General features: G+C 38.2%; 1 protein-coding gene across 2 annotated transcripts in view; it reads right to left on the reverse strand.

Moving 5' to 3' along the window:
• Window positions 1-14,169: 14,169 nt before the first annotated feature.
• The window catches only part of LOC120535585, a 1,589,095-nt gene continuing 1,575,316 nt past the window's right edge, over window positions 14,170-27,948 (reverse strand). For both annotated transcript variants that reach the window (XM_039763524.1, XM_039763525.1), the window contains one exon: window positions 14,170-27,844. In XM_039763524.1, the coding sequence (XP_039619458.1) occupies window positions 15,278-27,631 (12,354 nt within the window). In that variant the 5' untranslated portion in view covers window positions 27,632-27,844 and the 3' untranslated portion in view covers window positions 14,170-15,277. The remainder of the gene's footprint in view (window positions 27,845-27,948) is intronic.

Below are 27,948 nucleotides of genomic sequence, written 5' to 3' on the forward strand. Positions count from 1 at the left end.
GATCTTCATTTAGTGTCTTGCATTCCAGTGGCAAACTCTTCCAGCAATACATCGTCGACGCATATGTCAGAACAGAAGGAGCGCGTCTACATTACCTTCGCTCACATCAACAAGATTGGTCTGCCAGTTTTCAGTCACGGACGATTGTGTGTTGGTTCATTCCGTGCATAGTTACAATGTTGCATTTCTTGCTGATTTATTACATTACCGATTTTTCAAATGTTAATTTTCTCCCTGTGCTTAAAAATCATTTAAAAAACGGCCTGATTATGTGGCGTATGGTACGCCGTGGGTTAGCTACTAACTTATAATATTTTGCTCTCCATAAAAATATATCCTGTCTAAATTATACAAGTTAGAAATAAAGTAAACGTTAAAAGAACAAACATTCAAATTTCTTTACTCTTATGTAATTTTATATAAAAAATAAACTTAAATTTTAAATATCCCAAAAGATTTTGCTCTCCATAAAAATATATCCTGTCAAAATTATACAAATTCAAATATGAACATGGTGCATAACAAAACCTGGAAATATAAAATTTGTTCTTTTCAGCAATAACAAATCAAATCATTCAGTTGTCTTTGCTCTTATGTCATTTAATCAGAGCTGGACGCCTGGCATCTTTTTTTGGCAACAAGTTCGTTTATGTTTGGTGTGAGGTTCTGTGTTGTGGAGATTCTCAGGATGGACTGCAGGTGCTAATCAGTGAGGCGACTCCTGTGTGCTGTTTTGTTAGTCTTCATGACTGAGAAGAGCTTCTCAGACAGATATGTGGTACCAAACATACACAAGGTTCGAGCCACATGTATATGGAGCTGGAGCATTTGTGCGGGAATGGAGTGAATAAACTGTGTGGGCCGTGCAGTATCGTACTTTGCCTTCAGTGTGCCATTACACTGCAGCTCAATCACCTCCATCTGAATCTGCACAGGTGCAGTTTCCACATCGACGGCAAATGGGTTGAAACAACTCAAAATTCTTTTTTTCTTCTTCAAAGTCACCAAAGCGCCGTGCGAACTCAGTGCGCAGTGCGCTCAGTTTATCAGCAAAGTGCGTATTTGGGAACACCGTTGTGCCGACTTGGTTCAACATTACTTGGCAACAGGGAAAGTGGGGCAAGTTGCACTGGTGCATTTGTGTCTCCCATAAAAGTAGCTTCACTTGAAATCACTTTGTGATTTTGCACGGGTAAAAACATCTGCTGAAGTGTCAGATTCCTATTTAACTCTTCTGCTTTCTGTATCTTGTGCATTGCATTCTGGTCTTTCAGGTTATCTTGATGTTTTGTCTCATAGTGCCGTCTTAGATTAAATTCTGTAATTACAGCCACATTAGCTCCACAAATGAGACACACAGGTTTACTGGCAATGTCAGTAAACATATACTCAGCTTCCCATCGGTTTTCAAAGGCTCGATGTTCAGAATCACCTTTTCTCTTCGGCATCGTGTGGGCTAGCTTTGCAATAACTTGCAGCATCATAAGCTAGACTTGATTAACGCGGTAAGTGGTTGGCAAGGCAGCTGAAGCGCTGCATTATGGGATCTGTAGTTTATTGTGTTACCAGCGCATTCATATACCCGGGCCATTAATAACAATAATACAATATATAAAATGATCTCGCGGGCCGGATATAATTACACGCCGGGCTGGATGTGGCCCGTGGGCCTTGAGTTTGACACATATGGACTAAATAGAACTTGAAAAGAAATATTTTTTCGAATGTGATCGCGCAATTCAGATCGAGTTGATGTGCACTACAGTACATTGAGCCCGCATGCTATTGTGGTTTTGCCTGTGTGCCTCAATAAGTTACCCTCCCCTCGCTCTTACTTTTTTACCGTTAATCTAATGAATACACTGAGTATGGCTTTATCAGAACAATCATTAATGGCGAATAAAGTATCCATTATTCATAAAGCTTCAATTGGTGATCTGTCTTTCTGTGTTAACTGCATATTATTTCATACGTCTCAAACCAAGGGGATGCGAGGCTAAAATGAATCGAGAAGCGCGCATACAGATGGTCTACGCCCACCCTGGATCACTTGGGGGCCGCCATCCTGGTTGCTTTGGGCGCCACGGGTAGAGGGCTTGGAAGCCCAACCCTGTAGGGACCCATGGTCACCGCCAGGGGGCGCCCCAATGCCTTGGGGACCCTGGACCTCAGCACTTCCGCCACACAAGGAAGTGCTGGGGGGAAGAAGAGAAGGGACACCCGGGGAGCTTCCGGGAGAACAGCCGGCATTTCCGCCACACTGGGGCGTGTCCAGGGAGGAATGCCGGGAAACACCTGGAGCTCATCCGGGATGATATAAAAGGGGCGTCTCCCTTCATTCGAGGCTGGAGTCGGGTGGAAGCAGGACAAAGCAGGAGAGAGTGTGGAGGTGGCCCGAAGAGAAGGCATTGTGTGGCCAGGACTGTGTTGGGGTTTGTGTGCACTTGAGTATTGTAAATAGTACCTTGTAAATAAACATGTGGTGGTGATGAACAACATGTCTGCCTGTCTGTGTCCGGGCCGCTTCAACTATATATATATATATATATATATATATATATATATATATATATAATATATATATATATATATATAATATATAATATATATATATAATACACACACACACACATATAAACATATATACAGTGGGATGCAAAAGTTTGGGCAATCTTGTTAATAGTCATTATTTTCCTGTATAAATCGTTGGTTGTTACGATAAAAAATGTCAGTTAAATATATCATATAGGAGACACACACAGTGATATTTGAGAAGTGAAATGAAGTTTATTGGATTTACAGAAGTGTGCAATAATTGTTCAAACAAAATCAGGCAGGTGCATAAATTTGGGCACCGTTGTCATTTTATTGATTCCAAAACTTTTAGAACTAATTATTGGAACTCAAATTGGCTTGGTAAGCTCAGTGACCCCTGACCTACATACACAGGTGAATCCTATAATGAGAAAGAGTATTTAAGGGGTCAATTGTAAGTTTCCCTCCTCCTTTAATTTTCTCTGAAGAGTAGCAACATGGGGGTCACAAAACAACTCTCAAATGACCTGAAGACAAAGATTGTTCACCATCATGGTTTAGGGGAAGGATACAGAAAGCTGTCCCAGAGATTTAAGCTGTCTGTTTCCACAGTTAGGAACATATTGAGGAAATGGAAGACCACAGGCTCAGTTCAAGTTAAGGCTCGAAGTGGCAGACAAAGAAAGATTTCGGATAGACAGAAGCGAATGGTGAGAACAGTCAGAGTCAACCCACAGACCAGCACCAAAGACCTACAACATCATCTTGCAGCAGATGGAGTCACTGTGCATCGTTCAACCATTTGGCGCACTTTACACAAGGAGATGCTGTATGCGAGAGTGATGCAGAGGAAGCCTTTTCTCCGCCCACAGCACAAACAGAGCCACTTGAGGTATGCTCAAGGACATTTGGACAAGCCAGCTTCATTTTGGAATAAGGTGCTGTGGACTGATGAAACTAAAATTGAGTTATTTGGGCATAACAAGGGGCGTTATGCATGGAGGAAAAAGAAGTCAGCATTCCAAGAAAAACACCTGCTACCTACAGTAAAATATGGTGGTGATTCCATCATGCTGTGGGGCAGTGTGGCCGGTGCAGGGACTGGGAATCTTGTCAAAGTTGAGGGATGCATGGATTCCACTCAGTATCAGCAGATTCTGGAGACCAATGTCCAGGAATCAGTGACAAAGCTGAAGCTGCGCCAGGGCTGGATCTTTCAACATAGAAATTTAATGACTGAATTCAACTTACATTCCTACCAAAGATATTTCTGTCAACTAAATAGAACCTACTTATATCCAAATAGAACTTGAAAAGATAGAAGTTGGAGAATTAGTGATGAGTGAGTCAGTCAGTCAGTCAGTGAGGGATTTACCTTTTATTAGTATAGACTAGCAAAATACCCGCGCTTCACAGCAGAGAAGTAGTGTATTAAAGAAGTAATGAAAAAGAAAAGGAAACATTTTGAATATAACGTAACATGATTGTCAATGTAATTGTTTTGTCACTGTTGTGAGTGATGAGTGTTGCTGTCATATATATATATATATATATATATATATATATATATATATATATATATATATATATATATATATATATATATATATATATATATATAGCAAAATACCTAGCCAGAGCTGAGAAGTAATGTGTTAAAGAACTTATGAAAAAGAAAAGGAAAAATTTGAAAAATAACGTAACATGATTGTTAATGTAATTGTTTTGTCATTGATATGAGTGTTGTTGTCATATCTGTTGTCATATCTATATATATATATATATATATATATATACACATATATATATATACATATATATATATATATATATATACATATATACAGTACAGGCCAAAAGTTTGGACACACCTCCTCATTCAATGTGTTTTCATTATTTTCATGACCATTTACATTGGTAGATTCTCACTGAAGGCATCAAAACTATCAATGAACACATGTGGAGTTATGTACTTAACAAAAAAAGGTGAAATAACTGAAAACATGTTATATATTCTAGTTTCTTCAAAATAGCCACCCTTTGCTCTGATTACTGCTTTGCACACTCTTGGCATTCTCTCGATGAGCTTCAACAGGTAGTCACCTGAAATTTTTTTTACTTCACAAGTGTGCCTTATCAGGGTTATTTAGTGGAATTTCTTGCTTTATCAATGGGGTTGGGACCAGCAGTTGTGTTGTGCAGAAGTCAGGGGTTGGGACCAGCAGTTGTGTTGTGCAGAAGTCAGGTTAGTTGGACGATCATTTATTTTTCAACAGGACAATGACCCCAAACACACCTCCAGGCTGTGTAAGGGCTATTTGACCACGAAGGAGAGTGATGGAGCGCTGTAAATGGTCATGAAAATAAAGAAAACACATTGAATGAGGAGGTGTGTCCAAACTTTTGGCCTGTACTGTATATATAGCAAAATACCCGCGCTTCGCAGCGGAGAAGTTAAAAGAAAAGGAAACATTTTAATAATAACGTAACATGATTGACAATGTAATTTTTTTGTCATTGTCATGAGTGTTGCTGGCATATATATATATATATATATATATATATATATATATATATATATATATATATATATATATTTACATACATATGTACATACTGTATATACACACACACATATACCATGGGTTGCCAAACAGGCAAATACATTGATTTTTTGAATATATAAAGTCGCCGTCAGAATATATAAAGTCAAAACTTGAATATATAAAGTCATTCCTGAATATATAAAGTCAAAACTTGAATATATAAAGTCACTGTCGGAATATATTAAGTCAAAACTTGAATATATAAAGTCAGCGTCGGTATATATAAAGTCAAAACTTGTTTCTGAATATATAAAGTCAAACCTTGAATATATAAAGTCAGCGCTGGAATATATAAAGTAAAAAACCTGAATATATATGAGCCAGTGAGTCAGTTAGTGACTGAGTGAGTGAGTGAGTCAGTGAGGGCTTTGCCTTTTATTAGTATACTAGCAAAATACCCGCGCTTCACAGCGGCAAAGTACTGCCTTAAAAGTTTTATTAAGAAGAAATTGAAATCTTTTTAAACTGAGGGAAAATATACCAATAATTATTTGTTAAGGATCTCTTTGTATACTACATTGTGAGTTCGGCCCTCCGGTTGTAATATGACCAAGCTGTGCGCTGAGCTTACTCTTAAGCATGCAACGTACAGTTGGCCTTGTGAACAGTAATCTTGTTTCAAATCTCACAGCTTGAATTGCTGCTGTCATTATCGATTGGAAACAAACCATGAAATTTGAGTTTCATGGTTTGTTTCAATTACGACAGTATTTGTAGGACTTGTGTTGAAGAGACATTCGGCATCTGTCAAGCGCTGTAAGTATACAACCACTTTCATCGATAACTTCACATCCAGCTTTTGAGAGTTTAAACATTCATAAACATCAAAGTGTCCACTACTGAAATCGTCACCTGTGAATCTAAGATGTTTAAGAGGCATTGGCGGTTGTCCAAAGGCGTAAAGTATTTGGCCATTTCGGTACACTTGAAAGCGACAACCGAACAACTCAGCGGCAGCCATCAACTCACATGCAGAACCATAAGTGAAGGGCTTAAGCATTTCACTCTTATAGTGCTCCTGTGTAGTATAATTATCTCCTGTACTGTTATCAGTCCACACCTTGAACCTGTCACAGTCATTCAATACATAAGACACAAAGTTCCTCCGGATATCAAGAGTGAGCCTGATATGGCCGTGCAATATGTAACAAAGAGAATGGAAAAGTTAGGTGCCATCCACTCGGTGACAGTTCTTTGATCGATGGTGATTACCTCGAAAGACATGTTAATGCGGGTACGGTTGGAATGATAAAGGAAATGGGTACCTGAACAATGTAAAGTAAATCTAAAATACCTACACAATAACTATAATCGTAATAAATGAACAATAAAACAGCGGAGAAGCCGTGGATTAAATAAAAAAGCTGTAGTTATCAGCAGGGAGACGTGAATCCCGTGGCGAAGCAAGGAGGGAATGTAGAGACTGGAGCGACAGACGGCCTTATATAGGCAGGCAGCCAACAACGTGGGAGGCGTTTGGATGGGGGACCCAACGCCGCCTCACACGGTGACCGAGCTGCAGGCTATGGACGTATATATGTACGTAAGTAGGATTCAGTTAGCGTTGGGAACCCGCGTATCATATTTCTTGAAGATGGGCCCATAAGTAACAAAGACTGTTGGAAAGTTCAATATGGTGGCTAAAAGTGGCGTCATACCACTGAAATAAGTATGTACATTGGTTTTGGTTAGCACAGGGAAGCCGCCTACCAGATTTCGTGAAGATGGGGCCATAAATAAGAAAGTTCAACATGGCGGACGTTGTTGACCGTTATGACCGTTACGCGTAGAATTTCGAAAATGAAACCTGCTTTATTTTTTTGTAAGTAAGCTGTAAGGAATGAGCCTGCCAAATTTCAGCCTTCTACCTTCACAGGAAGTTGGAGAATTAGTGACATTTGGAAAATTCAATATGGCGGCCGACAGTGGCATCATACCACCGAAATAAGTACGTATATTGATTTTGGTTAGCGCAAGGAAGCGACCTACCAAATTTCGTAAAGATGGGGCCATGAATAAGAAAGTTTAACATGGCGGACGTTGTTGACCGTTATAACCGTTACGCATAGAATTTCAAAATGAAACCTGCTTAACTGTTGTAAGTAAACTGTAAGGAATGAGCCTGCCAAATTTCAGCCTTCTACCTACACGGGAAGTTGGAGAATTAGTGACGTTTGGAAAATTCAATATGGCGGCCGACAGTGGTGTCATACCATCGAAATAAGCACGTACATCGGTTTCAGTTAGCGCATGGAAGCCGCCTACCAGATTTCGTGAAGATGGGGCCATAAATAAGAAAGTTCAACATGGCGGACATTGTCGACCGTTATCGACCGTTACGTGTATAATTTCAAAATAAAACGTGCTTAACTTTTGTAAGTAAGCTGTAAGGAATAAGCCTGCCAAATTTCAGCCTTCTACCTATACGGTAAGTTGGAGAATTAGTAATGAGTCAGTGAGTGAATCAGTCAGTGAGGGCTTTGCCTTTTATTAGTATTTTTTATTTAGTATTTATTAGTATATATATATATATATATATATATATATATATATATATATATATATATATATTTGGGTGCGAGCAACTGTTGCTGGGGTGCCAGAATCCATCAAGGAAGAAAAATGAAAACATTATTTGTACAAAATCTTAATTTATTTATCCATTCCTAAATAATTAAATGGGCAGGCTATTTCGTATCAGTGCATTACGCTGCTTGTTTAAACGGATGACTCCCGCTCTTACGTGCAAGTCTGCGTGGATATTATGAACTATCGTATCTGTTCAAGTTCTATTTAAATTTTAAATAGAAGGAATTTTTATTTAGTCGACAGAAATATCTTTGGTAGGAATGTAAGTGAAATGTAGGCATCATTGCATAAATTTTTCTTCACCATAGAAAAGTAAAGAGTAAATTCGCCTTACATTCCAATCAAAGATATTTGTGTCGACTAAATAGAACTTAAAAAGATATAATTTTTAAAATGTGATCGCGCAATTCAGATCAAGTTGACGCGCACTACATCGAGCCCGTGTGCTATTGTGGTTTCGCCTGCGTGCCTCAATAAATCAATCAATCAATCAATCAACATTTATTTATATAGCACATATTCATACAAAAAAATGTAGCTCAAAGTGCTTTACAAAATGAATAGAAAAATAGAAGACACAATAAAAAATAAGCATAAGTCAACATTAATTAACATAGAATAAGTAAGGTCCGATGGCCAGGGTGGACAGAAAAACAAAAAACTCCAAGAGCTGGAGAAAAAATAAAATCTGTAGGGGTTCCAGACCACGAGACCGCCCAGTCCCCTCTGGGCAATCTACCTAACATAAGTCAAACAGTCCTCTTTGTATTTAGACTTTTCATGGAAGGACCTGATGATGATGGTCACGTAGACTTCTGGCTTTCAGTTCATCAATGTTGGTGCATCATGATGCTTTGAGTAGGCGGTGGTGGCGCAGGTCGCCACCACAAAGAAACCGGAAAAAGAAACAGAAGAGAGAGTTGTGGTCAGTATGGATTTTAGAGCCACTATGAATAGTTATTGTGATGAATTGAACATACAGAGTATCAGTATTAAGTTAAAGTGAAGTTATGAGAAGGCCATGTTAAAGTAATGTGTTTTCAGCAGTGTTTTAAAGTGCTCTACTGTATTTGCCTGGCGAATTCCTATTGGCAGGCTATTCCAGATTTTAGGTGCATAACAGAAGAAGGCCGCCTCACCACTTCTTTTAAGTTTAGCTTTTGGAATTATAAGGAGACACTCATTTGAAGATCTAAGGTTACGATTTGAAATATAACCTGTCAGGCATTCTGATATATAAGATGGAGCGAGATTATTTAAGGCTTTATAAACCATAAGCAGTATTTTAAAGTCAATCCTGAATGACACAGGCAACCAGTGTAGTGACATCAAAACTGGAGAAATGTGTTCGGATTTTCTTTTCCCAATTAGGATTCTAGCAGCTGCATTCTGCACTCGTTGCAAGTGATTTATGTCTTTTTTGGGTAGTCCTGAGAGGAGTGCGTTACAGTAATCTAGTCTACTGAAAACAAAAGCGTGAATTAATTTCTCAGCATCTTTCAATGATATAAGAGGTCTAACTTTTGCTCACCCTCCCCTCGCTCTTACTTTTTTACCATTCATCTAATGATTACACTGAGTATGGGTTTACCAAAACAATCATTGATGGCGAATAAAGTATCCATTATTCATAAAGCTTCAATTGGTGATCTTTCGGCGTTAACCGCATATTTTTTCATACGTCTCAAACCAAGGGTATGCGAGGGTTAAATGAATCGGGAAGCGCTGATATATATGTATGTGTGTGTATATATATGTATATATATATATATATATATATATTGAAATAGTTTTACTGTGAAATAATGCAAAGAGTATGCAACACGTGTTTCACCCTAATTTTGGGGTCATCAGGCGTACATACTCAGTGCACCCCCTCTCAGGAATCGAACCTCGGACGTTGGCGCTAGAGGCGAAGCCTCTTCCATTGCGCCACGGCTTGTGGTTTGTCTATTTGAGTGTATGTAGATCGGGGTATATATATATATATTCGCAGCGGAGAAGTAGTGTGTTAAAGAAGTTATGAAAAAGAAAAGGGAACATTTTAAAAATAACGTAACAAGATTGTCAATATACAGTAATTGTTTTATAAGTGTTATGAGTGTTGCTGTCATCAAGGATTTGATTATTATGATTTCTTTCAATCAGGTTCGTATTTGTAGGATGTGTTGTGTTCAAGTTACATTCACTGTTTGTCAATCGTTGTAAAGATAACAGGTTTCATTAATCAATTTGTTTCTTACTGCATCAATAAACAGCTCGTGTTCCTCTTTATCTGAGATGTGACACACTGCTTGCATGGGTTTTTTTTTACACTGTCTTCCTTTAGCGGGACATTGACTTTTTCCACCGTGTGCTTCGTTTCCGGAGTAGCTGCAGTTATAAATATGTTTGTATGTGTCACACGCTTCATATTTTTTTGCTGTCTTCTCAATTGTGTAATTCGGTTTTTGTTCAGCACTCTTTGGAACTGCATCAGTTCACGTGAGCCGCTCGGTGTACATGCATCGAAGGTTTCCAGCTGTGCTGGTGCCATCTCGTGCGATGTCCACGGCTGTATTTAATGTTAGCTAAGACCCGCCACTTAAAAGTTTCTCTCGCAGTTTCGCTGAGTTTGTGCCAAACACCACCCTGACCATCTCATCTTCATCTGCGTAAGCACAGTCCTTCACCCATGAATATTTAGCGGCAGTGTTTCTATTTGATTGCCGCTGACGGACAGCCTTATATGGGCAGGCACTAAATTACGTGGGAGGCGTAACTCCGCCTCCCACAGCCATCGAGCAGAAGTCTATTATAGTATATGGATGAAAAAATAGGTTCCAGTTATGACCATTGCGCGTAGAATTTCGAAATGTAACCTGCCCAACTTTTGTAAGTAAGCTGTAAGGAATGAGCCTGCCAAATTTCAGCCTTCTACCTACATGGGAAGTTGGAGAATTAGTGATGAGTGAGTGAGTGAGTGAGTCAGTCTGTCAGTGAGGGCTTTGCCTTTTATTAATATAGATTTACACTGACTCTGAATACACTGTAATCTTGAATGCTAATAGAAGGTGTTACAGGTTTGTAACAACTTTTATTAACATATCACAGCATTCCTCCTCTCGCCCGCACATCTCCACATCCTCGTTGCTTGTGAACTGACGCTCCGCCCCCGCTATTAGCATGTACAGTCTCCTCTTGCCTGCCCACCTCCCCATACTCCTTGCTTGCTTGTATTAAGCCTCTCCGCCCCCACTATTACCATGTACAAACCCCTCTAACCCGCCCACCTCTCAATACTCTTTGCTTGTGAACTCTGCTGCACCTCGTCCACACTATTAGCTTGTTCAGCATCCAGTGATTGGCAACACCCCACCCAGCCTCTCCCCTCGCCACTTGCGATCCTGCTTCTAAAATATTTGTCCACCCGCTCTCTCGTCCTTTGCCATCTCTGCAGATCATTTGATCTGCCTGTGCCTGTAGATGTGCTGGGCTAAAAGAAGCTAGGGAGAATGCTGGGTCTTTACATCTTGTACAGTATATCTTCTGTTCAGTAATAAAAAATTAGGTAGTGCCATGCCAACTTCTGCTTTAGGTCTTTGTAGAGTTGGCCTTTGAATGTGTGGATGTTGTAAATTCCAAATAAATTACGTTATAATTGAGTCTAATTTCTCAAAGAATGATTTTTATATATATGGGGATGCTCTGAAATAGAAAAACACACTTGGGAATGATGCTCATCTTGACAGTATTGATTCTTCCTGCTAATGTGAGGTGGAGAGTAAATCAAATGTTCATATCTTGTTTAATTGTTTCCATGCTGATAGCATAATTGTGTTGAAATATACTTGTGATGAATGCACCTAGGCATTTAAACTAATCTGCTAAAATAAATGAGATAGTGTCTAGTTTAATATTGTGTGCTAGAGAGTTCATTGGAAAAAGCACACTTTTATTAAATTAATTTTGAGTCCAGATATCTTTTGAAATTCTGCTAGTGCATTAAAGACTACTGGTAAAGATGTTTGTGGGTCTGCACCATATAATCTGCAAATAGTGATATTTTCTGTTCAAGCCCTTCTCTGGTAATCTCTTTTACCTCGGATGCATTTTGAAAGTAAATGACCAATGGCTCAATAGTGTTTGCAAAATGCAATGGTGATCCTTGTTGAGTCCCACGTTCTAGTCTGAAGTAGTTTGAAATACTGTTGTTAATACAAACAAAGGCTTCTGGACTGGTATAAAGTAGTTTTATCTATACACAGATGTTTGGGCCAAACCTAAATGTGTGCAATGTAGTGAATAGGTAGTCCCATTCAACCTTGTGTGTTTTTTCTCTGTCCAAAGATAATTAGATCTTTGGTGTGTTCGATTTTATGGGTGAGTATATTATATTAAACAGATATTGAAGATCCAAGGATTAGTGCCTGATTTAATCCAGTTTGGTTTTATATTACAGAAGGAAGCACTTTCTCAATCCTTCTACCTAAAAATTTGGAGAGTATCTTAACATCATTATTCAGAAGTGAAATTGATCTGTATGATGCACATTATAACAAGTCCTTACTTTTGTCTGGAAAGGTGGTAATTAATGCTTGGCGAAAACTTTGATGTAGAATTTTGCCATCTCTAGCTTCTGTAATGTTGCTAATAATAGTAGAGAAAAATTATTTGATTTTTTTTAATAAAATTCCACTGGGTACTCATCACGGCCTTCTGCTTTCCCACATTAGTGTGAATTTATAGTGTCCAGTAATTTTGAGAGTGTCATGTAGTTCCTCTGCACTAAGAGTATCTAGCTGTGGTATTTGTAATGCATCAAAAACTCATTAGATTGTGTCTTACCTTCTTTAAACTGAGTAGACTATAAGGACTCTCTAAATGTGTGTTTTACAGTCAATGATTTTATCTCCATCTGTGTTGGTAATTTTTGTTATTGTGTTCTGAAATTCATGCCTGTAGATTTATTGAGCTAAGATCTTGTTAGCCTTCTGTCCATGTTCATAGTAATTATGTCGAAACATAAACAGACGATCTTCAGTTTATTCTGTTCTCAGGAGGTTAAATTCTAATGCAAAACCTGGCTTTCCATATAAAGTGCCATAATTGGGGATCTGGCACATTCTTGATCCATCTGTCCATCCATCCATCCATCCATTATCCAACCTGCTATATCCTAACTACAGGGTCACGGGCGTCTGCTGGAGCCAATCCCAGCCAACACAGTTGCAAGGCAGGAAACAAACACTGGGTAGGGTGCCAGCCCACTGCAGACATTCTTGATCTATTTTTGTAAATTCACTGATTAACTCTAACACCTTCTTGGTTTCCAGTTTATATTTGTGGAAAAAAATTAAAAATTTGAAGTAATCCGTCCTTCCAAAAAAGCCTTCAGAGTTTCCCAGAGTATTCCTGCAGAGACCTCTGAGGACTCATTTGTCTCTGAAAAATAATCAGTTTGCTTGGAGATGACTTCTGTACAGCTGTCATCAGCTAATGACAGGGGTTCTGGGGACAGACGCCAGCTACAAAGTGAATGTTTAGGGCATAATGACTTACGCTTCAGGGGTGTGGTCAAAGATAACAATAACATCGTACTTCAAGATTTGATAGTGGGTAATAAATTATTATCTATAAAGAAATAATCAATTCTTGAGCAATTATGATGTACTGATGAGAAGAAGGAGTATTCTCTTAAGTTTGGATTTAAAATGTCCATGGGCCTTATAAATTATGACTGATTACAAACTATGTGATTATTTTTTCAGTGTTGGATGTTATTGCTGCTGTAGGTGAAGACCTATCCAAATCTGGATTTAAAACACAATTAAAGTCTCTGGCCATTATAATTCTATGAGTGTTCATATTAGGAATAGATGCAGATACATTTTGAATGAAATCTCTATCATTCACATTAGGTACATAGATATTTATGAAAATTGCTTTAGATTTAAATAAATTACTATTCACCATAATATATTGCTCATGAGGACCAGATACTATGTATGATACTGCAAATGAGATTGTTTATGTATTACATCTAGTTTTCTGAAGCTAGAGTCAAAGAGTTGGTCAGTCTAATCTCTTTGCTAATTTTCTTGGTCTTAATACATTTTTAATTGTGATTTATTCATTTTTCATGAGGGTTTTTAGTTTCACTTTTGTTTTGTTTTAAGACTACTATTTTTATTTTAACAATTTATTTTTTCAGAGGTGGTTGTAAAATCATTCTTGCTGTTGCTACCACCTGTTGGACTGTGGGAGGAAGCCATAGCACCTGGGGAAAATTCATGCAGACACAGGGGAAACATGCAAACTCCATGCAGGGAAGACCTGGGATGTGAACCTTGATCTCCTTACTGTAAAGTAACAGTGCTACCACTGTGCCACCATACTGCTCCCCCCCATTATTATATAACCAGCGGCAGATAAAGAAATTAATACCAAGACCACTAAATGCAATCATTACTTTTTTTAATAACCACCTTTTGAAGAGGCACGTTTTGGTAGCACACTTAAAACATAAAAATGTACTTGCAAGTATCCTTTTTTGCACAATATTAAAATAAAAATTTCTGACATAAGAATTGCACCCAAAGAAACATTACCTACATTATCATACAATATAAGATACATATAAACAAGATAATAAAGCACCTTTTTTGTTTGCAGGATTGACACAAAGTTTTTGGGTTGTTTTTGTATCACGAAATCAGTGCAGGGCTACACCTCCTTAATTGGGGTCTTTTCATAAACATCAGTAATATGAAATGTCATAATTTGCACCTGAGTTTATATTCAAAAGGCTTTTTTTTGTTTCTTGCCTAAAAATGAACACTTTTCTCGTTAAGCAGTTAAGCATTAACAGTTTGAAAGCTATTTATAAAAAAACAAAAAAACAGCATGATGTTTATAAAACTGCTACTTGTCCTTTGTTCAAGGAAGATTGTATTCACATTACAAAATAGCACCATTTTAATATATACAAAGCAATACAATGAGAGTCACCTTATTACAGTAAGATAACAGAATACACAAATAAGAGCTATCTGAACAGTACAAGATGGCATGATGTAATAGCACAGCTTTTTGTCTTTTTTGTACTTAAACTACTGCAACATTTTCTAATTACCAACCCTCGTAAATTCTCCACTGTGAGACATATATTCAAAATTCAACTCATCTTCAAGTATTTTTGTTCAGATATTTAACAGAGAGTCTTGTAAAGGAATGACATTTTTAAGTAGCATATAACCCCAGTATTTCTTAAATAAAGAAATTTCTCTTGACGACCTGGCCTGCCCAAAAGCGATTACATTTTCAGTTCATAAAACTCATTCTCAACATCAAAGTCCTCACATTTGCATGATAAAACAGGTAAATTAAAGTAGAAGATTAGCGGACATAAAGCAAAAATATTTCACAGAGGCAGTCATGCAATCTCATTTAGGCTAGACACAGAAAGAACTCTGATGAGTATAAAGCTTTGATGTTCTTTGCAAATCTGAAGTTTTCAGCATCCTATAAATCACATTTCAGCATCCCTATAAGTCAGATTTATTTTATTACTCTAAGGCATCTTTCCTTAAAGGAATTTTAAAGCTAGTTAGCTTCTGACCAAATAATTGGCTAAGCAAATGATTCTGTGACTCTGCTGTCCTGAAAATGTGTGGTTCGATGGATTTCACACCAGAGACAGTCCTGTGCTTATTTAGAGAACTAGATACAGAAGAACTGGGTGCTTTTGACATTATGGTGTGCAGAGGCTTCCCATACATTCCCTTCTTGCCTTTAAAATCCCCAGTGAAATGGCGTATTTCTGTTTTTTGAGGGGAAAAATTATCAAAAGAATTCTTTTTCGGCTGCATGACAAACCCTCCGATTTTCGTTTTTAGATGTAATTTGTTGTTTGTCACATCTTCTCTCATGCTAGAAAGAGCTGGATGATCATTAATTGCATCTGTCCTTTTATAATTCCCTAAACTCTCATTCTTGCCTGGATTTTGCATCCTAAATTTCTTCTTTCTTGCTTCACCATCCATGTTTTCCCTTGTGCTTGCTGGTAGTTTGGAACCTGGTGATAGTTTGTATTGTTTTCTTTTTTTCTGTTGAAGATTAAGATTTGAATGTAAGAAATCTTTTTCTTCACTTCTGATAGTGGAAATATTCGGTTTTAAGTTTTTGTAGGATGCATCAGTTGCACCTGGACAGTTTGAGGAGTTTTTTGGATTGCTGTCTGTCTGTTTTACACAGTCTTGCTTTGTGTTTTCATTGAATTTCGATGAGACCTTTTCCCTAATTGCCACATTTTGAAACTCACTAGTGTTGCATAACTTGGTAGTTCTTGTTTGAATTTCAGTATTTGATTGAACATTGCACGGGTGTCTCTGGGAGTTCCCTATTTCTTTATGGTGGACATCAAAAGGTTTAGGATTATCCTTTGTCTCGCACTCAGTAATGAAATCCCGCTTTTCAGCATTGTTTGTCAGCATTCTGCCAACAATCATTTGTGCGTTAAGTTCTGAAGTATGAAGATCGTCATTTTCTGAAATTGGACCTGCTAAATTTCCATTGTTTTGAGGTATATTTTCACAACTAGGACTGTTTTCCAAGCTACTATGAGACTTTATAATTCCAAACATTTCTTCATAATCTTTAAATTCATTGCTTTTTGCTTTGCCTTGATGCATATTTTCAATAAATTTAATTTCACATGAAGATATGTGTTCCTTTGTACTTTGATTATGCTGGAAATTGAAGGAATCAATGGCTTCATCAACCATCTCCACTGTGGGTCCAGTTTTTCCATCATTTATTATATTATCTTCCGCAATAGCAAGTACATTTAAGCCCCCTTCACCTAGTTTGGTTTTAGAAATGTCTGATCCAAAGCAAGGTTCCTCAATATCAATGTCAAGCTGTGTTTGCTCCATAACTTCCAAAAGCTTTGAAAAATCATCAACAATATCTTCAGTTTTTATTGTCATGTCTTGCTCCTGTGGAAGAGGAACATGGAGATCCTCTGAGAAGAAGTCAGATGTCAAAGGTACTGTCTCATTAGAAAGATGACTTTCTGTGTTTTGGTTCAATTGTAATGAAGCAACACTAGCAATACCACTGTCTGAACTGGTCTCAATAACATTGTCTGTTGAAATCTTTCGCTTTTTGTTGGGAGGAGCGCAGTCCATGGTTAATGAAGAGTCAAGATCAAAATAGTCATCTTTACATGGTTTGCAAGGTCTCATGACCCCTCTAAATTTAAAGGTCTTATTTCCCCCTGCTAGATGTTTCTCCATATGTCTATCATATTGCTCTTTCTTTGAAAAAGTATAGTTGCAAGTACTGCAGATGAATGACTTTTTAATAACATGCATAACATCTGCACAAAGTTCGCATGCATACAGAGTTGTGTGCTTGACCTCAGGCTCTTGTACTTCAAGGTGCTTTTCTTTTAAATGTGTTTTCAGTTCCTGCATATCCTGGTAAAACACTGGGCATCTGTGACACAAGTACATCTTTTGCAAACTATGAACAACCAAATGCCTCTGAAGTTTGAATGGTTTTGGAAACTGTTTCCCACAGTGATGGCAATCTCTTGAAGGATCTTTGCAATCTGGATGCATAACTATGTTCTTTTGAATGAGTTCATTTTTCTCAGCATGTTCTGAAATCTCTGTGGTGCTACTGTTCTCGCTACCATTAGCGTTGAACTTTTCTGTCTGAATAACTTCAAGTCCATCTTTCGTAACTGGATCATGCTCTAAGTTTTCTTTGACAGCTCTTGGTTCTTTACTTGCACATGTTTTGGTAGTAACAGCACCTGATTTACTAGATTTACTTGTTCGACGGTGCATAATAGAACTCAAAAAGTTTTTAACTGCATTTTCCTCGATGAAGCAACCACGTAGGCCCAGGACAGATTTCTGGGCCTGTCCTTTTCTTGCAAATTGAGTAGCATGTTCTCTCAGATGCTCATTATACATCCAGACATCAGAAATTTCTTTCAGGCACATTCCACAAGCCCATATTCCAGCTTTATTCTTAGCATGTTTTTCTTTCAGGTGATCTCGCAGTTGCTCCCTTGAGCTAAATTTGCGCTGAACACACATATAGCAGGTTGGAGGAGGCAGAGGATTGTGCGAGAGTTTGTGAAAATCAAGTTCCCCTAGTGTAAGAAACCACTGGAAGCACACTTTGCATTTATATTGTTTGTCTTTTGATTTCATACTAAGTTCACTTCTGCTTTTAGTTTTCCCTTCCTCTTGCCTCTTATTAGGCTTTAGAATTTGGAGTGCAATGTCCTTCTGGTTAATGGTGGCATCAATAAGACCCTCCTTATTAACTTTGAACAAAGATATTTCTGGTAGCTGATATTTAGAATTTAAATTTTGTACATCTATTGCATTGTATTGGGTGGCATGAACAGGTAAAGTAGTTGCACTTTCCAGGTTATCAGAAAGATTCAAGGAATTTTGCTCACCAGACACTGCCTGATCGTTACTGATAGACTCTTTAGGTAATTCTAATGTTAGCAGACCTTCTGCTGCTGTATCTTTGCATGCTTCCCACATGGTTACTGACAACTCACATTGATTGGTTGTGTCATCATTCCCCTGGAAAAATATATCAGTGGCATGTTCCTTTTTTAAATTCTCATCTTTTCCGGTAGCATTCGTCATATTTTCATCCCCAGAAACACCATCTGTATTAAGGCTACTATTGTAACACATGTCTAGCATCAGGGCATCATCTACTGAAATTGTTCGATATTCGCAGTTGGTCAGAAAACTTTTTTTTCCACAGTCGCCATCATCTTGGCTTGCCTTAATACCTGTGCTTCCAATGGACAGTTCAGAAGTGGGTTTCTGCTTTTTATTTCTTTTCCCATATACTCTTGTGCATTTTTTTCTTATAATTTGTTCATCCATAGGAAATAATTCTGAGAACTTGGTTTCATCATCAATCAGAGATTCAAGATCTGAAGGCTCCTTATTGACCGCTGTTGATGGTGCTGCACAGGGACACAGAGTGGTGTTATCCAAGGATTCTTTATTTGTTTTTGCACAATTTACCTCATCAGCCACTCCCAAGATTTCTGTATGTGTTGCTTCTTGCGAAAACATCTCAACATTTTCTCTGGCGTCTTCTTGCTCATTAGATATACGACTTTCCGTCAAATCTTGAAAACCCTCCAGAGCTATACCACTCAGTTGCATCTCGGTATTATGGATGTCACTCTCAGTTTGACTGGAGGTTTCAGTTTGTATATTCAAATCATCTTTACAGGGACTTAAAACCTGTTGATTTTTCTGAAATTCCAAATTATATATTAATTTGTTGGGTAGTACACCTTGTTCTTCTGCATTTCCAATCATTTTTCTTTCTTTATCACTATGAGTTTGCAACGATATATTTTGATTTTCATTATGTTTTGATGTCATAGGAAAATTAGGAGTTATTGCTTGCAACAGGTCTGATTTAATTATACAGAGAATGTCTTCTGAGAATATGTCAGCTGTCTTCCCCTTTTGTTCTGTTTTATAATCACTGTTTTCTGTTCCAATTTGCATTTTAGTATTTTTTTTATATTTGCCTTGTGGTGGCATTATTTTCTGTTTTTGTTTGGCCTCCAGATTCTTTTGCTTATATTTCTCCTCGCCTTCTACCATAGGGAGTTCACTTTCCCCTAGAACTATATTTGCATTACCTTGGCTGTCTTTGGAAACAGAAAGTTTTCCTGTTGTTGGTGTGTCTGTAGCCATTTTTGCATCTTCTGGGTTTACAATATCTTGGTGACCAAGCACAGTCTGAACATCATCTTGTACAGTGTGATCCTGGGTACTGCAGTCCAGGCAATTTTTATCTATCTTCACATCTGCTAAGGCAGGAATTATACCCTCATTCAGTAGGTCTGCATGTATTTTACTATCTACGTTTTTCTCCAGCGTTTCCTGTATTTGTGCAGTCTTGTCTTTTTTGGCATTGTGCTTCATTGCCTGATGCCTTTTTAATCCTGGTTTGGATCTGAAAGTTGCAGAACAAATGTCACATGTTATCATCACTTTGTGTGTACTTTGCTTTGATATTTCATATTCAGTCACTGCTTCAAATCTATCGGCAGGAAATTTCTCAAGCTTTGATAGTGATGTCCTTTTTCCTTGTGAGTCTAATTGTTTCAGTTGACTACTTGTATCTCCAAAGCAATCTATAACATTGCACAGGTCTCTGGGTAACTGAGAGTTTGGACTTCTGGGCATATTCTTGGGCAGGGGGCAGTTCTTACATGTAGCTGGTTCACCAGGTTCTTGAAATGAAATGCTTGTATCTAAATTCTGTGTATTTGACTTCTTCATGAGGTCACTGTGCAGGTCCATGTAATCTATGGTTTCTAATGGTGGATGACATGCATCTAAAGATGTAACACCGTGAGAAATAGAATGGAAATCAATAACTGGGTTAGGATCAGATACAACACCACCCTCTTTGTAATCATTGTCCATCTGTACTGTTATATCATTGGAGCAATGTGTATCCTGATTATGCTGATTATTAAGTGCCATCAAAGATTCTTTGTCAGAAATTTGGCTTTCTAAGTTTCTAGAATTCTGGCAAGGAAAGAATGCATTTAAGGGTACATCACAGTTACTAATTAAGTTTTTTTTAGATAAAGTCTCGCTAACTTTGCATTCAGGTATGCTTTCTGCAACATTAATGAAGGTATCTGTGTCACAAGGCACAATTTCAGCATTGTCATATAGTCTGTTTGACATACTCTCTCTGGCTTCAGACTTAACACCCTTGTGAACTTCATCTTGTCCAATAGCTGTTTCACCAATATAAAGAGAACAGGGTGGTTCAAGAAAAGTAACCAATGGTGTTTCAGAGGCAGCGTTTAATTCTGGGTTGGGATCTCCCCTTGGAAGATCTTCTTCATTTATTTTGTCAGGAACATGAAGCAAGTTGTAAGACAGATCAGAGGAGGCAGTATTCTTAAAAGTAATCTGATTCTGCTCAGTTGTACTCAGTATGTCATTGTCTTCAGTTTTAGGTGACTGAGGATTGTCCATGGATATAGGGGAATACTTATCTAGGTCATGCCACATCTTTTCAGGATTACTTTCTACATGTGATTGCGCATCATCATCAACCGAGAGTCTGTTTTGGGTAATCACCTCAACAATGTCATTTACTGCTTGTGCTCCTTTATCTATTGGTTTCTCTTGTGCTCTTTGTAGCTGCAATAAGCCCTCAGCAAGGCTTAACTGGGCTGGCTGTTCTCTGTTTATCAAAGAGTCAGAATGATTTGTTTGTTTTTGTTGGAGATCATCAATAAGCACTTTGCTACTAGCACTTTCCAACACATCATGCTGTATAAATGTCAAGGTTGTTTTTTTTGCTTCTTTGTGTTTCAGTTCCATTGACATCTGATTAGAATTTTGAACAGGCTCTGCCAAATGTTTTAATGATATGTTATATGATAAAGATAGTTCATTGTGATCTGTATTAAGGGATTCACTTATTTGGACATTTTCTTTGTCTGAACAGCAGGACTGTGTTTCTTTCTGAAATGCTGAGCTAGAGGATTCAGTCACAAGCGGCTCTTCCATTGCTTTTCCATAGATTTGAGATTCTCCATGTTCACTTTCATTGCTGTCTGATTTTCCATTTTCACAAACTACTGAACCTTCTCCATCAGCATCCTTAGCAGTTTCAGGTAGAGACTCACATTGTGCTGTGTCTAATTGATCCTGATTTTCCTCTGGCTTATCTTCAGCAAATGAAACATGACTAGATGAAGTTAAGACAGGATAAGAAGGCAGGCTTATTTCCTCCTCATTGTTCTTTACTGTACGAGCTACAAATAGTTGCAGCTGTTGTAATGGGTTTTGGGTGGTCTGTAAACAGCTTTTTTGTTCATCTTTATCTTTATCAAAGATAACTGATCTTTCAGTAACTGAAAGCTCATTATCAGTTCCATTTTCATCTGAAATATATGGCTGTTCACTATCTCTATCAAGATGGAGAATGGGACTACTGACATCGTGCTTTACTTTTCGCTTAATTGATTGCTCATCATGAAGTGTCTTGTTAGTGGAATCATGTTTTAAAATATTAGAGATATTTGTCAGAGACAAGGACTCATCACCACTATGAAGTGAACATTCAGAATTTACCAAAGGATGCAGTAAATCATCTTGCTTTTCAAAGTGCAAGATGGTACAAGTTGATTCAAGTTCAGCTAATTTTTTCTGTGAGATCACACTCAACTTACTCTGTGCAGACAAGCTACCGTCACCCTTATATTCTTGTTGTAGAAAATGAGACCTTTGATCATCACTGGATAATGGGTCCTTAGTAAACACTGAATCTGAAATCGCTTCCAAACTTCGAATTAGATTTTCAGCATAGATTTGATTTTCCAAAACATCTTCAGGCTTGTCTGCTAAAGGGTTTCTCATAGTACCACACTTGTCATTTTTGTGATGCGTTTCCATCTTTTCCACTCTCTCAAAGCTCTGTGCATTTTCTTTGCTGTAAAACTTGTCAAGGTAATTGGGTTCTCCATGTACTGAAGTAGACAGGCTTGACTGAGCATCCAAGTTTTCAAAATGAAAATTACATGTCCAGGATTGCTCAGGGTTATCATACGGCTCCTGCACATCTAGACCTGTTGGCACACTGCTAGTACTCATTTGTACACTGTCCACAGTATTGGTGTATAACACACCTTTCTCACTCTCAGCATGTTGGTCCAGATGTAAACATGAAAATGACTTACTTTGGCTGAACTGGTCCACAATTCGCTGACATGTGGAAGTGATACAGTTAAGCTTTGTTGTTTGAAGCTGGCTTTCTAATTCTGTGACAATTCTTTTGATCTCCAGTTCATCCTCAGATATGTTATTTCCAAAAGGAGCACTGCAACTAAGAATTTTATCTGATGAGGTTATGGTAATTTGGCCAGGCAAAATGGATCTTCCTTCTGTGAAGTTCTTGTTTGGATTGGACAACTGTGAAAGCTCTTCAGGTAATATTGGAGGCACATCATCCATTAGATTCCAAGTTTTTTGCTCCAGAAATGGTGAATATGATGGGTCAAACACTACTGGTTTTCCAGAATGGTTTGGATTAAAAGTGCCATAGCTCTCTTTTGTTGGGGAAACATCTGAGTACAAACGATTCTCAAACACAGGTACAGAAAAGCCCCCAAATATTGGTGAAGTGTCAAACGAAAGTGGGGGTTTTACTAAGCTTTGGTCACTTTCCAAAGAATATATTGAAGGACATGGTTTTATAAGGTCCTTAGGAATCATGGAGTTATGAAGGCTTGAATGGCACAGATAGAAATCATCTGCCTGTGAAACATTAACAGGCACTTGGTGTGAAACAGCATCATAGTGATTGAGGTTTTTCTTTTCTGAAAATGCTTTTTTAGAAATTTCTCTTAAGGGTAGTTTCAAAGTGTCTTTACCAGATGTTTTCAGTTTGCTTAAATCATGACAGGGTTGGCTGCTGCATTTGGGTTTGTCAGGCACTGCTGTCAGAGTATCTTCCTTCATGTTTTTCATATAGTCCTTGTTACTTTTATCTGACACTACTAGAGTGGTCTGGTATGTTTCCTTTGATTCTTTGGCCACGCAATCAACGTCATTTGCCTTATAAGATACAACAGGTCTTCCATTATCCTTACTGATATTTACAAAGCAGATGGAATTTTCAGTTTCTTTTAAAATACAACTGGGAGGTGTACACTCAGAGGACAGCCGTGATTCTGCTGTAAATGATTCACTATTAGTATATCCCTCATGTTTTTGTTTAGTATTTTGAGATTCTGCCACAGGCTTTTGTTCAGCTTCTTTACTTCTGCTGATTGATGATAAAGATCTTGATCTTGGTTCTTGATGATGTGTTGTGCTACTAGCAAGAAGAAACTTAGCCGAACCATACCTTTTTGTGCTCTTTGGAACATACCCTTTTACAAAGCTTGGTGATGATATTTTAAAAGGTTCTTGTTTAAAAGAGTCAGTATTCTCAGTGTCACGGAGGCTTTTTTGCCTGCCAGGCTGCTCATTGTCAGAATCTGTTCTGTCTGTGCTCTTTGGGCTGCTTATGCTTTCACTTGAAATGCTTGCTGGGGTACTTAAGTCACTGCTTGTTGAAGATCTGCTGCTTCTTCTCCTGACTCTTCTAGTGGTGTTTTTCTTAACAGTTGATGGAGTTTCATTACTTTTACTTCCATAACGCAGTGTTGCATTATTTTTCCAGTTTGGATGTTTTTCTCTTATTCTGCCACCTTGATCTTTGTAAGATTTTGAGGAACTGTATTTTAATCGACCAGAAGATAGACGGTTATGGTTTGTAAGTGTTAGAGGATCTGTTTCTTCATCAGAGTCTGTAATGTAATCATATTCTCCTAATTTACTGCTCTGCTGTGCTGGTACAAGTCGTTCCATTACTAAAGAAAATTGTGAATTCCTACTACCTTTGACTTGCAGCTTGTGAAGTTTATTTTTCTGTTGCACAATTTTGTGTATAAGTTCTTTACTCCATGTTCCACTGCCTGTCTTTCGTTTTTTGCTGTCTTTGGCTTCCTCTGTTTGAGTTACAGAATTTCCAGTTAAATCTGAATGATCTGGAGGACTTCCTGGACTGGCGTTGCCGTCATTATTTCTTAGTATGTCTTGCTTTGAAAACGTTTGGGAACATTTCATATTTATGGCTCCATTCTCATTCTTTGACTTATTTTCTCGTATTATCATTTTTTTAGCTCCATGTTGTGACTTGCTGACCAAAGTCTCCCCAGCTGCCTTGTGGGTTGTTTCCTTTAGGCTGGCCTTGTCTGCTTTATCAGGCTCACTCTGTTTATCAGAAGGTTTTAGTACATTCTTACTTTCAGTGCTTAAGGCCTCAAAGTCAAACAAATTTTTGATTTGTGACATTTGCCTTCCATCAAGAGTAAGCTGTTTGTTCTTATTTTCACAAAGCATCCCATCTTTTGTTTTATTTATCTGACCACTATTTGGCTTTACATTTGAAAGATCGTCATCTGCAAATGCATCAATGAAGCTGCTATCAATTTCTGAATTATCCGATTGGTATCCAAGACCATTTAGAGCTTCTGTGATAAGACTATCAAGTTTTGCTTCATCTATGTCAATATCAGATGTACTTAGAGCACTAGGAGGTGCTGTTACACCATTGAACAAGCCTAATTTTAACAGTTCGTCTTTTGCATCTTCTTTTGTGTCACATTCCAAAAGTAAATCTCCATTTTTGTTCAAACCAAGCAATGAAAGGTGCAAGTCTGATGTGCTTCTCATTAAAGGACTTGTTGCTGTTAACGGTGTAGCCTTTGTTGAGTCCACCTGATAATGCCTGGCATCTTCCATTTTGGAGGTTTCCTTGAAATCATTCTGAGACGTATGCAATCCACAATACTGTCTGTGATCTAAGAAGGAAGAAAGGTTGTTAAAATTTTGGTCACATTGCTTGCAGGTGAGAAAGACATCAAGCTGATCTAAATTGGCATTGGCAAGCAACTGATGTGCTGAGTAAGGAGGGGGTGGTGGAGGTTCGAGCAAAAAGCTCCCCATACAACCTTTTTCATTTTCTACATTCTGCTTTATTAACTTATTTTCTTGTAGGTAGCTTGAATGGTTCTCCTTGATTCTTTCTGTCGGTAAAGAATAAAGTCTGGAAGCCTCTGAGTGCATACTTCCAATGTTAGAGATAATTTGATCAGTAGACTTAAATGTTTTTCCCTCCTTTAAGTGGCAATTTTGTGGGTAAAATGGAGGTGGTGGTCCAGTCATGGATAGTCGTGATTCCTCTGAGCTGACATTGGTAGGGCTACCCGAAACTGGAGAGAGAGATGAACATGTGCTACTTGAGGATGGATTTTGATTTGGTGAAGGTAGTGGGGATTCATACGGTGAAGCTGACATGATATTAACTTGTGGAACCTGTAGCGGCTGGAGACTGTTGCCTCTGGAAGGTGCATTTGCCAACGTTTGATTCAAGGCATAGAATCCATTTTTATTTCTGGATTCACATACTTGGGGGTGGGAATCAACCACATTTTCAAATGAAAATGTATTTTTATTATTGCAGGTTTGCTTGCTCTCCTCATTTCTGTGGTCTGGAAAGCCTTCTCTTTGCTGTTTCGATTGAAAATTGTTAAGGTTGTCAATAGGTGTCTTCTTGTGTGTCTTAGGACTGTCTTGCCACTTGGAAGCATTAAGGGAAAAGGGAAGTTTCTGATTACTTAGTTTTCTTGACAGTTCTATTCTGTTTTGATTTGGCATTGCAGTGGTAAGGTGTATATTATGCCAAGGCAATCTACCATTTTTTGGCATTGGTTGCCTTGGTTCCGAAGTTGCCTGGCACTGAAAAGCATACTGTGTGTCAGGTGGAGTAATAGAATAAGGTGCAGCATTATGATCTACTGGGGAAAAACTTTTGTTGAGCCCTTCCCATGTCTGTGGTAAACGGGAGTGGCATTTTATTGTATTAGTGATATTGTTATCAAAAGGCACAGGTCCAGAATGTAGACTGTTCACTGGAGAGCTTCCATAAGCTTTGGGCTGAAAGTGCATTTGAGGAAGAGAATTTTGTGCAAGAGTTCTTGTAAGATTGTTTCCTGGACTTATAAGCCTTGGACTAGCAACACTGTCCTTGGAAGCTGAGCTGGTTTTGCTTAAAGATGTAGTGGAAACACCATTATTGTGCAAATTTATTTCTTCTTGTGAAAACATAGCTGAACTTTCTGAGAATGGATTTGAAGTTTGGTCAGCAGAACAAGATGTATCAATGTCTGTACCATGGTCTGCTCTGCCTTTATAACAAGGCAGGGTTCCCTGTGTACCATGACAGGCCTGTAAATATTGTGGTTGCTGAGAATGTTGTTGGTATGTCCTCCCATCTTCCTGCATCCTGTCATATTGGCCACCACTTAAAATGTCTTCTTGACTTTCACTTGATGAGTGAAATGTAAAAGCACCATGTGACACCTGGCCATTGACCAGTGTAACATCCATATAGTCTTGAGTATTTTGATCAGCAGCAAAAGATGATACCGATGTGTCCTGTAATTCAGGGAAACTATACTGAAATGAAACTGGACCAAAGACAGCCTTATTGCTTTCCGTGAAATGAGCTGGCTTTTGAGAAGAAATTCCATAGTTAGCACCACTAAATGTCTTTTCTGTAGAATGCCAAGAATTTGCCCCACTACCCTGAAAATCAGGGTAGTGTATTTGGCTGTTTGGATTGATATTATCCCTAGTGAGATTAGCTTGCTGCTGTGAGGTGTGCTGTTGGTGAGCAACAGTTACAGTCTGTGAGGTATAATCACCAGAGGTAAGGTTTGAAGAAGCCTCCTGAAAGCACCTGTTGTATGTTATATCCTCTTGCTGGAGCTCAGCTTCTCTCTCAGGTACACTAGGAACATGAAATCGGTAACTACCTGTGATAGGAGCTCTGATTGTGTCAAGCTTTTTGGGCTGTGTCACTTTTTGTTGTGGGTAAGCAATCCCAATAGTTGGATTAGGGCGAGTGTTGGTCATACTGAGTCTATAGAGCTGCTGAGGAGTTCTGTCTCCTTTGCCAGACCTCTTATTTTTATCCCTTCCTTTGTTTTTTCCAGTAGGGGACTGTGGGTTGCTCTTGCCACTTGACCATGTTCCGTCACTGGAAAATTTTGTTCTATTCTGGAGAGACTTGAAGTCAATTTTTCCTGCTTGCTGAGGCCTAATCACAGCTTCTCTTTGTGAACAGGGCTCCTTCTCTTTCACACAGAGCTTGCTGCCGTTATTAGATGTTGTGTCCAGAAAACTTTCCAGTAAGGCTTCCTTGTCCTTTTGCTTGGAATCCAGGCAGGAGTCTTTGATGGAATAATCATTTTGTGTCTCTCCCGTCATGATAGACAACAAAAGAACCCAGTTGTTAGCCACTCCCTTAGCAACACTGCATTAATTCCACAGGTTTATCATCACATGCATGGCGTTTCTCTCTATATAGACAATGTTGGTATTTCATAGCAAATGAGGCACAGGACTTTGTATTCCACATGTTGCTACAGAAAAATCCCCCATGGTGGAATTCTTCACTTTCCTCATCATTCTAGATGGAACCTGTAAAACAAAAAGATAAAACTGTAAGGAATAAAAATAATATACAGTATTTTTAATGTGCAATGTTCTAATGTATATTTTCTTTATCATATTTAATCTGAGTC

The sequence above is a fragment of the Polypterus senegalus genome, chromosome 9 (genome assembly GCF_016835505.1).
Source record: "Polypterus senegalus isolate Bchr_013 chromosome 9, ASM1683550v1, whole genome shotgun sequence".
In the NCBI taxonomy this organism is placed as follows: domain Eukaryota; kingdom Metazoa; phylum Chordata; class Cladistia; order Polypteriformes; family Polypteridae; genus Polypterus; species Polypterus senegalus.